At 43.0% G+C, this 14,459-nt stretch overlaps 1 protein-coding gene across 1 annotated transcript; it reads right to left on the bottom strand.

Moving 5' to 3' along the window:
* Positions 1-2,240: 2,240 nt before the first annotated feature.
* On the bottom strand, positions 2,241-12,265 carry GML (glycosylphosphatidylinositol anchored molecule like). The gene is made up of 3 exons (XM_012647949.1): positions 12,214-12,265; positions 11,518-11,625; positions 2,241-2,536 (listed from the first exon to the last, which is right to left on the bottom strand). The coding sequence occupies exons 1-3, from the start codon at positions 12,263-12,265 to the stop codon at positions 2,241-2,243; spliced, it is 456 nt and encodes a 151-aa protein (XP_012503403.1).
* Positions 12,266-14,459: the final 2,194 nt, after the last annotated feature.

Raw genomic sequence — 14,459 nt, 5'->3', positions numbered from 1 at the left:
TACATTATGTGTACATATATTTCATGTATACATACATTATAAATACATGAATGGATGAATGTAAACACTGAATTATACCCTTTAAATGGTTAAAATGGTGAATTTTATGTTATGTGACTTTTTTTCTCTATAATTTAAAAATAGACTGATTTAAAGAAAAAGGAGGGAGAAGGGAGCAAAGAGGGTCTTAATTTTCTGTTCCCTCATGTCCACCAGGGATGCAGTGAGAGGGACAGTCAACAGCTGGCTTTAGGGCCATTTTGACCGTTTTAAAGGGCATAATTCCGTGTTTTTTTAGTACATTCACAATGTTGTGCAACCATCACTACTATCTAATTCCAGAACCTTTTAGAGCCCAAAAAGAATCCCACACCAAATAGCCAGTGACTCCTTATCAAATGTTAGTATTTCGGGAAACATTCTTTTGCTGGTATGAAGCCAGGTGCCGTCCTGACAGACAACTGCCTGTCCTGCGGAAAATCTGACCCACACCAGGGCACTCAGCAAAAGTCACTAATATCAGGCCTCAATGATCCACGTGTCGCCTCATCGCCAAGCACCCTCCCTGCTTCCATCACTCCTTGACCTAAGAACGGAAAAGGATGGTCAGAGTCTCAGGTGGCCTTGGGTACCTATGGTCTGAGCACAGTGGGGACCTCTCTTTCAGCCAACATGTAGATAATCCCTGTAACCCATTTTGCCTTTTGATTAAAATAATCTCTGTATGGCAACACAGAAAGATGTTTTTGGTATACTTGCATAATGAATACGTAGCCCACGATGTCTAAAGAAGAAAAAACAGTTCAAATACAGTCATGTGTCGCAAATGAGGTTTCGGTCAATGATGAACCGCATATATAATGGTGGACCCAAAAGATTATAATGGACCTGAAAAATTCCTATTGCCTAGTGACACCGTAGCCTTTGCAACGTCATAGCACAAAGCATTACTCGTGTGTTCGTGGTGATGCTGGTGTAAACAAACCCACTGTGCTGCCAGTCATGTAAAAGTATGGCACATACAATTATATACAGTACATAACACTTGCTAATAAACAACCATATTACTGGTTTACGAATTTACTATACCATACTTTTACTGTTATTTTAGAGTGTACTCCTTCTATTTATATTTTTTAAAAGTTACATTTAAAAACCTTTAACACAGGCTCAGGCAAGCCCTCCAGGAAGTATCTAGAAGGCATAATGGTCATAGAAGATGACAGCTCCACGTGTGTTGTTGCCCCTAAAGACCTTCGAGTGGGACAAGATGTGGGGATGGAAGCCAGTGGTATGTACGATCCTGACCCTGTGTGGGCCTAGCTTGATGTGTGCGTTTGTGTCTTAATTTTCAACAAAAAAGTTTAAAAATTAAAAAATAAACTAAAAATGTTTTAAATAGTAAAAAGCTTGTAGAATAAGAAAATACTTTTGTACAGTTGTACAATGTGTTTGTGTTTTAAGCTAAGTGTTGTTACAAGAGTCAAAAGGTTTTTTAAAATGAAAAAGTTTATAAAGTAGAAATGTTACAGTAAGCTAAGGTTAATTTACTATTGAAGAAAGAAACATTTCATGAATTTAGTGTAGCCTGAGTGTCCAGTGTCTATAAAGTCTGCAGTAGTACACAGTAATGTCCCAGGCCTTCACGTTCACTCACCACTCATTTCTAGTCCTGCAAGCTCCATTCGTGGCAAGCGCCCTGTGCAGGTGTGCCATTTTTCACCTTGTACACTGTAGTTTTACCGTACTTCTTCTATGTTTACACATACAACTACTTACCATTGTGTTACAATTGCCTACAGTATTCAGTACAGTACCATGCTGTACAGGTTTGTAGCCTAGGAGCAATGGGCTATGCCCATCTAGATTTGTGTAAGTATACCCTGCCATGTTCGCACAGTGATGAGATCACCTATAGACAAACTTCTCAGAATACATCCCCATCAAATGACACATGACTGTACTAAAATCACGAAGTAATCCCTGAGCATGTAAGAAGATGGAGAAGAACAGATCTCCTTAGAGACTGCACTATGGGCGTCTGAATACATGCAGGCAATCAAATACTAATGAATGGTTTTGAAAAACAATAATTTGCTTTATTTCTCTCTTAAAATAAACCATAAGTGGGCCAACTGGAGGCACCGTGGATCACCGTCTCTGATTTACAAGGGAGCAACAGAGAGCAAAATTTCTCTGAGGAATAGGGGAAAATGAGCAGACCTTCCCAAGAGTGGTTCTCAAGTTAGTATGTTGCTGACTATGATAGAGACAAGGATCAGGACACATTTCGACTCCCCGAAACGCGCAGTTCCTTCTGGAAGCGTCTCCTCAATTGTTTCATCGGGGACTATGTCTTTTTCAACATTAGTAGGTCCTCCCTCATTGCAACGCATGCTATTACAGCAACGAACAAAATAGAAACTATTAGTTCTGAAGGAATATCTTGGGGCTTCAGGAGGCACTTGAGATTCATATAAAAATGTGCAGTTTTTTGTACAGTTCTTATAAATGAGTAGTTCACGAGAGTTCAGACCTAAAAATGAAGTAGTGATTAAAATCATTGATTTCACGTTTTCTGCTTGTAAATATCAAAGCACACATACCTCACATTCAACCATAACTAACTCATTTCTACATTTCCAACTGTTACAACATTGTCTAGAATTCTTTACTGAGAATGTTCAAGTCCACCAGAAGGTCTCATTACTCCAAAAACCACTTCTTCTGCAGGTATTTTTCTATCCAAGCTGCCATCTCTGTGTCTGCCTCTGGCCCTCCCCAAATGGCCTATCATGGTACCCTGTCATGTAGCTACACAAATAAAACATCCTGCTCATTTTTTGTCATAAGAATTTTAGAGCTCTAGAAATTAAATGAAGACTAGGAATGATGCTTTACTTATGCCCCAGAGATCACACAGACCTTTAACAGGGGTGCCCATATTAATGTGGCCTTAACCTGATTTTCTGCCCTTGGCAAGACCCCTCTAGAATAAGCTTCTTCCCAGGACCCTCAGCCTGGTGTTTCAAGTTCCTGGACCAACATATAAATGTCGATGAGCCCTTAATGCCAACCTCCTCCGAGCACAGACTTGACGCACCATTACAACTAGGGTTGCATAATGATGTGATTACCTTCACTAGAGGGCTCACTCAGTAGCCTCTGTTGACCAGTGCTACCTGACCAAAGCTCCATCTAAGGTCCCCTTCAAGAATCCCTGGGTTGGCCAGGCACGGTGGCTCACGCCTGTAATCCTAGCACTCTGGGAGGCTGAGGTGGGCTGATTGTTTGAGCTCAGGAGTTCGAGACCAGCCTGAGCAAGAGCGAGACCCCGTCTCTACTAAAAAAAATAGAAAGAAATCATCTGGACAACTAAAAACATATAGAAAAAATTAGCCGGGCATGGTGGCGCATGCTTGTAGTCCCAGCTACTCGGGAGGCTGAGGCAGGAGGATCGCTTGAACCCAGGAGTTTGAGGTTGCTGTGAGCTAGGCTGACGCCACGGCACTCACTCTAGCCAGGGGAAGAGAGTGAGACTCTGTCTCAAAAAAAAACAAAAAACAAAAAAACGTATCCCTGGGTTATACATCTTGGTCCTCACCCCTTGTAGCCTACACAGTATCTACACACATACTTTCTTCAGGAACTTAACACAACTCACTTATCCATTCATGGTTCTGGGTCTTGCCTCCTCTGTAACACCAGAAGGAACTAATGATTAAAAACTGGTCACTGTTTTCCTTTATTTTCCACGTAAAAAGTTTACTGAATTTCAACATGCTACGGAAAAGTGCATAATTACGAGTTGACACCTCGGTGGCTTTCATGAAGTGCACGTAAGCATGTGGTCAGCATCCGGCTTAAGAAACAGAACTGGATCAAAGCCTTGAACTCCTCACTCAGTCACTACTAGAAGCAGCTAAGGACACAGATAAGAAGCATATGGGCTTCTAAGCCCATATATTAGTTTTGCATGTTTTTGAACTTTATGAAATGAAATTATGCATTATGTTTGTATTTGTGTATGGCTTCTTTTGCTCTGCTTTGTTTCTATGAAATGCATCCCTGTTCTTGCATGTTGTCGTGTATTATTCATTCTCATAGCTGTGTACCATTACATTGATGAATATGCCACAATTTATTGTCGATGGACATAATGGTTGTTTCTGGCTTTTATCTCCAACTAGTGCTACAATGAATATTCTTGTACTTGTCTTGAGGTGAGCCTGTCTGAGACTTTTTATTAGCTATGTACCTAGGAGTAGAAATGCTGAGTCTTTGATAGGCAACTTTGGCAGATAATGTGGAAGTGTTTTCCAGACTGGGTTAAACCTATCCATGCTCCAAAGGATTGTGTACACTTCAAAACCTTGACAACACTTGGTATGGTCATTTTTGGATATTTAGTCATTTCTTGTGGTATTATCATGTTGTGGTTTTAAGTTACATTTCCATCAAGAAGAATGACACTGAATGACTTTTCTTACATTTGTTATCCATTCAGGTATCATGTTCTGCTATATTTCTTTTAAGTCTTCCGTTCAAATTTCTACTGGATGATCTGCTTTTTATTTATTAATTTGTAGGCAGAATTTCCTTATATATTATGAACAGGTATCCTTGAGTGGTGGATGAGCGAGCAAAGCTTCATCTCTGTTTATTAGCCGCTCCCTATCACTCTCATCACCATCTGAGCTCCGCCTCCCCCCACCCCCCCATCCACGGAAAACTGTCTTCCATGAAACAGGTCCCTGGTGCCAAAAAGGTTCGAGGCCGCTGCTTTAGCTGATACGTGTTTTGAAATGCTTTTTCCTCATCTGTGGCTTGCATTTTTCCCGTTTTATAGGCATTTTCTTAGGAGCAGAAGTTGTGAAATTTAATGTAATCCAATTTCTCAATTTCATTCTTATGTGACTAGCACTATTTTGTTCTGTTTTTAAAATTCTTAATTCCCAAAGGACACAAATACATTATTCTACATTTTCCTCTAAAAACTTTGTTTAGTATTTACATTGAGATCTACAAACCACCTGAAACTGCTTCTTTTGTATAGTACGAGTATTGTATATAAATATCTAACCTATCTACCACCATGTAATGCAAACAAGTGTCTTCCCCCACTACACAGCAGGGTCAACTTTGTCAGAGATCAAGTAACTGGATTTATGTGGCTTTTGCTGAATTCTTTCTCTTCTAGTGTTTTATTTTGTGACCCTAACCACAAGATCCAACATGAAACTATCTTAATTAATCAAACTATATAAATAATCTTGATAGTTCAGAGCACAAGTCCTCCAGCTTTTTTTCTTTTTCCTCAAGATCACCTTGGCTATTTCTAGCCCTTTATATTTCAGTAAGCATTCAGAATCAAGTTGTCAACACACACACACACACACACACACACACACACTCCGCTGAGACTCTGAAATTCTACTGAATTCATCGATTAATGTGAGGTAAACAGACATCTTTACTTTGTTGGGTCTCACAACCTATAAGCATGGTGTATTCTTCCATGTATTTAAGTCTTCAACAGTGTTTTTGCAGTTTTGGTGTTGAAATCTTGCACAAATCTAGTTACATTTCTTCCTAGGCATTGATTTTGTGGTGCTTTCAAAAATAGGATTCTTTTTGTAAATTTTATTTTCAATTTGTTTCTTGCTGTATGGAAAGACAATTGATTTTTGAATACTTATCTTATATCCAGGGTCCTTGCTAAAGTCACTCGTTATCTGAAAAGTTTATCTCTGGTGCATAATAGCAGTTTAAATACTTTCCAATCTCCAAGTGTTTCAGTTCTTCCTCTTGCCTAACTGAACTAAGAACTCCAGTTCCATTAGAAACAGAGGTGGTGATGGGAGTCATCTTATCTCATTTTTCACCTCAAGGGGAAAATCTTTGATACGTTCTCATTTAATTCTCATCATTTCTGTGATATGCAATTTCCTTTCTGCTTTCATTTCCCTCAGAGATTTTTTTTTAATTTGGAAAAGGTATTGGAAAGTTTCAGCGTCTACAATTATGTTTCTCCTTTTCTCTGTTAATATGGTGAATTAAACTAGTGGGTTTCAAATTGTACACCACACAGCAATTCTGAAATTGAATGCATGAAGTAGTGGCTATGATGTGTGCGTGTGTGTGTGCGCGTGCGCACACGGACATGTGCATGTGTAAATGGACTTTTTATTTTAAAATAGTCTTAAATTTTCAGAAAAGTTGCAAAGATAGGACAGAGTTCCTATACACCTCATATCCAGCTCTCTTGTCTCACATTACTTATATCCCTATGGTACATCTGTCACAACTAATGAACAAATATTGATAAATTCTTATTAACAACTCATATGTTATTTAGATTCCATTCATTTTTCCTTTCTGCTCTATTCCTGTTCCAGAATCTCACCCAGGATACTGCATGGCATTGGATGTACTCATGTAAATCTAGGATTTTGTTGGTTAATATTTTGTTAGTATTTATTTTTGCATCTATTGTCACAAGAGAAGGTGGTCTATAGTTTCCCTTTCTTGCAATGTCTTTGCTGGGTTTTGGTAATAGGATGAAACTGCCATCATAAATGTGTTAGGAAGCAATTCTTCCTCGTTTACCATCTAAAGGAGCATGTGTAAGATCGGTGTTATTTCTCCCACAAATACTTTGAAGAATTTGCAACTGAAGCAATCCCGGCCAGGAGATTTCTGGTGGGTGGGTTTTCACAAAGAATTGCACTTCATTAACGGGACACATCAGCATTACAATTTCACTGTGGGTCAGATATGGTTGTTTTTCAAGTTTTTGTTCATTTCATCAACAATCTGAAAGTTATCACAGAGGGGCTATTCACGATAGCCTCTGATTTTCTTTGTAAAGTCTGATGATGCCTCCTGTTTCATTTCTGATATTGGAAAGGTGAATTTTATTTTTCTGTCTTTGATTTTTCTTACTAGGTTTTACCAATACTATGAATCTTTCCAAAGAACCACCTATTGGCTTTGTTGAGTTTATATATATATTACTTTCTATTTCAAGGATTTCTTCTGTCCTCTTTATATTTCCTTCCTCATTGCTTTGGGGGAATTTTTCTTTCTTTTTCCAGCTTCTTCAGTGGAAGCTCAGACATTTCCAGCCTTTGTTCCCTCTGCTATCTGACTGTGCTGGTAGACACTTTGCTCTGAATCTCTTCTTCAGCCACTTTCCACTCATTTGACATGTCATGTCTTCATCATCATTCAGACCTTAGTATTTCCTCATTTCTGTGGTCACTTCTCTTTTGTGTGATTGATTTTATCTAGAAATACTCTGCTTAATTTCCATGAGGTTGGAGGTTACCTACTTCACTATGATTTCTGGCTAAATTTCACTGTCACAGAGAAGGAACTCTAAATAGTTCCAGTCATTTGAACTTTGTTGATGCTGCTGTTATGTCATGTCATTAATTTTGTAAATGTCAATATCATAAACGTCATACTTACCCGTGTAAAGCATGTCTATTTCCTAATTCCTGGCTCTGATGGTATACATGTGGGTATTTCATTTATTAATGGTGTAGTTCAGACCTTCTATAGCAGAGGCTGGCAAACGAGAGCCCATGGGACAAATTCAGCCCACCAACTGTATCTGTAAATAAACCTTTGTTACAACACTGTAACAATAATGTTTACTTATCATTTCTGCCTCCACCCATACAAAGGCAAAGCTAGGCAGTTTCCACAGGGACTAGATAGTCTATAAAGCCAAAACCATTAGTATCTGGCCCTTTACAGAAAGAGTTCACCGACCCCTGGACTATAGCCAAGTCGGCTCTGTCTTCTTGTGAAAGCATTCAGAAGCTATGAAGAGAGGTGTGTGGATGACTATACCATTGTGGATTTGCCTACATTTTCTGTCACTTTCTTTTCTGTGTATATTTTCATCCTACATTATTTAGTAAATACAGATTTAGATTGAGACATCTTCCTGGTAGTTCCCTTCATCTGCATAAAATATTGCTCTTCACATGAGCAGTGCTCTTGCTGGAAGTTTACTTTGCCTGAGTGTATGCACAAGTTTTCTTTAGACAATGTTTACTTATGTATACTATTGTCTATATTTTATTTTTAAACTTTCTGTGTTCTTATTATAAGCATATCTCCAGTAAAGAGAAAATACTATTTATTGTTTTCTCTACTCTGAAAGTCCCAGGCTGCTAATTATAACCATTTTCATGTTAATGTAGTTAGTGGTGTGTTAGTTTCTTAACTTCATTTTCATTAGATTTTTTATTTCAAGATAATTGTATATGCAAATGCAGTTGCAAGAAATAATACAGATAGATCCTGTGTACACTTCACTCAGTTGCTCCAAGGGATAACAGCTTGCAAAACTATAGTACATACCACAAGGAAATTACTGGCATTGAAAACAGAACACAGAACAGTGTTATCATAAGTATCCCCCATACAGACACACCTCTTTTCCACCCAACTCTTCTCTTTGTTTCTCGCAAAACTAAGTTGGTGTTTCTTTTTATAACTTTGTCATTGCTATATAAATGGAACCATATGGTATGTAACCTATGGAGATTGCTTTTTTTCACTCAGTAGAATCCCCTGAAGATTCATTCAAGTTATGTGTATCAACATTTGTTCCTATCTTGTGCTGAGCAGCATCCCATGGTGTGGACACACTCTGAGGTTTGCCTAACCACTTACCCATTGAAGGATATCTAGAATGCTTCCAGTTTGGAAGCTGCTTTGAACATCCATGTACATGTTTTTTGGTGAACACAAGTTTTTAGTTCTGTGGGAAAAAATGCCCAGGAGTGCAATTTTTGGGATGTATGGTAGTTGACTTTTTTTAAAGAAACTGCTGCACTGTTTGCTATAGCGGCTGCATCATTTTGCAGTCCCATCAGCAGTCTATGAACGCTCTGGTCTCTTTGCATTTTCGCCAGCATTTGGTATTGTCACCATTATTTATTTTGGTCATTCTGATGACGGCCATCCAACTGAGGTTTTAATTTGCACTTCCCTAGTGGCTAAAGATGTTTAGAATTTATTCACGTGCTTATGTGCCATCTTTGAATCCACTTTGGTGAAATGTCTTTTGCCTATTTTCTAATGAGACTGGTTGCATTTGACTGTTGAACTTTGAGATTTCTTGTGTTCAAGATACTTGCTCTTTGTTGGATGTGTGGTTTACAGATATTTTTCTCCCAGGTTGTATTTTGTCTTTTCATCCTCTTAACAGGGTCACTCACAGAACAAAAGATTTTCAATTGGCTGAGCCCCATGTCACAAGATGGCTCTGATGGGTCATGCTTTGCTGCCAAGGCCAAGACTCTCTGCTTCTCCCTAGATGCTGAAGATTTCCTCTTACGTGTTTTTTTTCCCCTACAAATTTTAGACTTTGACCATACACATTTAAGCCCATGATCCATTTTGAGTTAATCTTTATATAAGATTTGATGTGCAGGTTCCTTTCCCTGTATGAATGATGAAGAAGTGAGCCTTCCTCCATTAATGGTGTTTGCACCTTTGTCCAAAGTCAGTTGGGGGCTGGGTGCGGTGGCTCATGCCTGTGAAATCCTAGCACTCTGGGTGGCCAAGGCAGGAGGACTGCCTGAGCTCAGGAGTTCCAGAAAACGCTGAGCAAGAGCGAGACTCTGTCTCCACTGAAAATAGAAAAACATTACCCGGGCATGGTGTCGTGCACCTACAGTCTCAGTGAGGCAGGAGGCTCGCTTGAGCCCAGAAGTGTGAGGCTGCAGTGAGCTGTGATGATGTCCCTGCACTCCAGCACTCCAGCCTGGGCAACAGAGCAAGACTCTGTCTCAAAAAAAACAAAAAAAAAAACAACAAAGGTCAGATGGGCATATTCGTATAGGGCTATTTCTTGGTTCTCTATTCTGCTCCATAGATCTGTGTCCGTCCCTCCAACAACACCTAGTTGATACTGGTTATGGATGGAAGCTCTCAGTTGCTGACATTCAAAAGGTTTTCATAGAGGTCTTTTGCTTACCACCCTGCACAGCCCCAGAACTCAGCAAATATCCCAAAGGGGAAAATGTCCAAGCATTCTTGCATTCTCAAATCTCTGCCAAAGGCTTGCATAAATTATTTGTCCTAGTATCCAACAGGGTTCCTCCATGAAAGCAGAGCCCCACAAGTTATGAAACATAGATCTTATAGTTTCCATGCCCATGGGAGGAGCCAAGAAAGGGATGTGAATTGGGGAGGCTGAAAAGGAACAGCCCAGAACCAGGTCCACTTGAAGCTGAGGCAGGGTGGGAAAGTCCAACTTTTCAGGAAAATATCAAAAGCCATTCAAAAGCCATGCACCTCTGTCCTCCCAGTTAGGGACATACAAAGGGGTCTCTTGCAGAGATGTTTAAACTGCTACATTGGAGCACCTGTCATCTGTGTGGGCCAGTGGGCAAACACCTATTGGGGCCCAGGAACCGCTATTGGTGAAAAGGCCCACAAGTGGAGAAGAGTGGATGAACGTGAAGGAGGGTAAGAGTGAGGACAAGTTGGGGTCCACTGGTGTCCATCATGGTGTAAAAGACCTTGAACTTCCAAAGAAATGGTCTGTGCTTCCCCTCAACCTTGCACATCTTGGTCTAGTTCCTCTCTTTGCCAACTACACCCCAGAGCCACACAGAGATGGAGATTCTTGGAAAAATAGTTCCCTGCCTCATTCAGGAGCAGTAATCCCAAAATGACAGCTCAAGTTTCCCAGACATGGCCCACTGCATGGACAAAGCCCAGATTCTCAGCTTCCTACCCATGTCCCAAATCAGCAGATGCCTGCACAGTAGCGGCAGCTGCTACAACCAAGTGGCAATCAGAGGAAGTTTTTGCACAGAGCTTAGAACACAGATTGACATATGAAGCAACAAACATAATCCCAGACACTGGGTACAGCAGGGGCCAGGGGGCTGCACCTTCCCTGGTTGCTTGACTGGTCACTGGGCCTCTGACCATACATCTTTCTCAGGTAGGGCCCTGGGGAGAGGGACACCTTTCTCAGAGCACTAGAGGCCTCTGGGTAACAAGCAAGAGCATCTTGGAAGCTCAGGCTCTGCCCTGACTGCATCCTTGGCCTTCTCTTCTGTGTGTGATAGGCATTGCCCTGAGGAGTCCATGGTGGGCCCAGTTCTTGGACCTGCCTAGCTGGAAGCCTCCCCTCAGACAACCAGAAATCAAATGGGCAATGAAGGATTACCCAGGCCATACTGGGGTGTCTACACATATAACCTGGGACAGATAAGAGGCAGAGGCCTTGAAGTCCAGCAGTGCTCACACCCCCAGAGACATCACAGATGTGTGGACTGATTGCCCCATCTCAGAGAACATGATGTACACAGCCTCAGCACGGGGCCTAGCCTAGTGCCTGTGGGCATGCTCTCAGGACAGAGACAGGCCAAGGAGGGGTAACAGGGCTGGGTGCAGACAAAAGCGGACCAGCTCTGCCCCAGAAACTGCTCGGGTAGGAGACTAATATATGACGTGTCAAAATGACAAAGAGGTACTTACGAATGGAGAGTATGAAACAGCGCCTAACTTCATACGGACATGTCCTTACGGGTTCACAGTTGAAGTTGTTTATGACCGAACACTCATGGCATTTCAAATTATAGGTCCCTGAGAGAGGAGAAAGCAGGCATCAAGTCTTCTCTACCCATTACCAGCCCACTCCACCCTCCTCCAACAGCCAGCCCCTCCCTGCCACCTCCAAGGACTTCCCTACGCTTCACAGCTCAGCTCCCTGTGCTGTCTGGGTTTGGACAAGACCAGCTCCCATGAGAGAAGCAGGTACACATAGGAGTTCTTCCTGATCCAGAGACAGGTCTGAGGGAACACCCTGGCAGCCAGATGTGGGACTGCTGTGCTCTGCAGACCAGGCCCACCTCACCAAGGAAAGCCAGCATCCCCCTGGATTTCCCTGGACGCATCCACACCTACCTGGCCTGACGGGGAAGTGCCACTCGAGAGTCCCCTTCAGGTCTCCTGGTCAGTTAGCTATCATCTGGGGAAGCCCTCCTGCCTCCTAGGCCTCCCCCTGCTCATGAACACTCAACAAATTGACCAGTGCTCACTCACAATTACACTGACAATGCAGACCTCAGGCAGTTCAGATTACCCAAATTCTAGTCATCCCTCCAGAAGACCCCTATCAGCTCTGGGTGAATTCTGACCCCCTTCAAGACAGTGAGAGGGAATGATACTTACAAGCACGCTCATCATCAGTGGTGATGTTTGTTCCCACCAATGGGAGCCCCATGGCAAGAAGTAAGGCAAAGGGAAGCATCATTTCCTGCAGGGCTTGGGCCTGAAGGTGAGGAAGACCAGATGCCACGTCACGCCACATCAGTCAGGGCTTGCATCTGTGCGCCAGCTTCCTGCTGCCGGCATCCACAGCCCCGGTCTCTTCCCCTGCCCACCTGAACACCTCCCCCACTGGGCAGGCAGCTCCTCCGGCCAGGGACTGGGGTTGGGAAGGTCTTACCCACACACAAAGGCCTCGCCTTGCTCGTGCCTTCATCTTAGACAAACTCATGTCACCTCTCAAGTCAAGGAGGTCCTGGTGCTGCTTCACATGGCAGCTCACCCTGGGTCCCCATGCCCCAAATATTCCTCTGTATCCACTGGTTCACTCTGGACTTCAAAAGCAAATCATGAAACATTCTTGAATATTGCCCACTGAGGTATTTCCTCTTCTTACTCCAGCAACTCCAGAACACGAGGGGTGAGGTGATTGGAGAAGGGGAACAAGTACAGAACACGCCAAAAGCCAAATTTGAATTTGGCTTAGGAAATGTCCTTAGGAAAGAATCTCCTCCCTGTAATCAAGTCTTCCTTGGACCTGGACCCCACAGAGACATCCATTAGTTACTGGCAATGGGAGGGTCCAGGGCACCTTGCACCCGAGTCCTGAACCAGCACTGTGGGCCTGGGAATGCCCACCTCCCCACCGGGATACCAAAGAGGGCGAGCCCTTCAGATTGAGCTGTTGTCATTACTGATACATGTGTCAATTTGGGTACCGGCTGAAAGCCAGGGTGGCCAGAGACAGGGACTCCACTAGGGAACACAAACTGGAGTACTGTCTTGGCTCACAGGGGCAGAAGTGGCCCAGTATCTCCAGGAACCCTAAAGACCAAGCAGGTTTTCCCATGGGAGAGGCTCCAAGTGCTGTCTTGGGAGGAAGCCTGGGAGGCCAGAGAAGGCCAAGTAAAATCCCTGTAGTGTGGTAGATCCTAGGAGACAAACTGCTCCTGGAGGAAGCCCGCCACAATCACACCACTGGTCTCTGCCATCAGCCGGTGGCCCAGGTGGAACAGGTGTGTGGGGTGAAGTTCAAGAGAGAAAGTTAAAGCCTAGAAAGGGAAAACTGTCAGTGCTGGGGATTCAGAGACAAGCCACATGCTTTAGGAAACGCTTGGCTCAAGCCAACTCTCCCTGGCTATACACAGCTGGGAGACAAAATCGCATGAACTCAACCAAAAGCAAGGCAGGCCTCCTCCTCAAACATCTGCACAAGTGGCAGCTGGCTGGGCTGAGGCAAAAGAGCATAGCTCACATCTGCTTCAGTTAGGATTAGGGACAGGAGCTGGCGCCAGAGGTGGCATGGGTCTGGTTAGCTGCAACTGTCCCAACCAGGCTCCACTCCTGAGCAGACCAATGGACTAGGCCTTCCCACACTCTCCCTGAGAGAGGAGAGGGCAGGCATCCCCGGAAGTAACACATGGAATGGAAAACAAAATCTCAGGACCACCCCCAACTCCTTATGCAAAAGGGAAGACCGAACCTGGAGGCCCCATCACAAGGCACCCCCTTCCACACGAAGACTGTTCCTAACATCGCCCATCAGCCAGAGCCCCACGGGAAGGGAAAAGGCCTCACGCGTCTGCAAGGCTTGCCCCACAGTTCATTTCTAAGGAAATTCCTCTCTGGCCTCCTACAAACAAGGACATGCAAGTTGTAACTTTGCATTTGTAGGCTAAGTCCAGCTCCTAAAACTAAAATCTGTTCAATCCCACACTAATAATTTGGTTACAAGTTTATCTTCTGAGGTACAGAGCAGAGACAAGATCAAACATTCTTCCACCTAGCCAGAGACATCGACATAATTGATGCTTCCTTCACTCCCTTTTTGTCTCTAACATTTGCTTTCCCTCATGCAAAATGCACGTTTCCTGGGCCTCCCAAGAACCTAAGCATCCATCTCACAGCCCACCCCTCCTCTTTTTCCCTTTTGTATGCCCTCTCCCCTTTAAAAACCGAGCTCCCAAATCCCACTTTAGAAAAACAGTCACAGAGTTGTCTGTGGTTTGTGTTTTCCCTGGTGCGTCCTCAACCTTTGGCTTAATAAATCTCCACTGATGGACATACTCGCCGCCTCCGTCACTTATTTTGGGTTGTCACATACAGCCACCTACAAGCTTTACAGCTATTTTGTATACAAGGCCTTATGC

The sequence above is a fragment of the Propithecus coquereli genome, unplaced genomic scaffold, assembly GCF_000956105.1.
Source record: "Propithecus coquereli isolate 6110/MARCELLA unplaced genomic scaffold, Pcoq_1.0 Scaffold28, whole genome shotgun sequence".
Lineage (NCBI taxonomy): Eukaryota > Metazoa > Chordata > Mammalia > Primates > Indriidae > Propithecus > Propithecus coquereli.
This window is presented reverse-complemented; position numbering and strand designations above follow the sequence as displayed.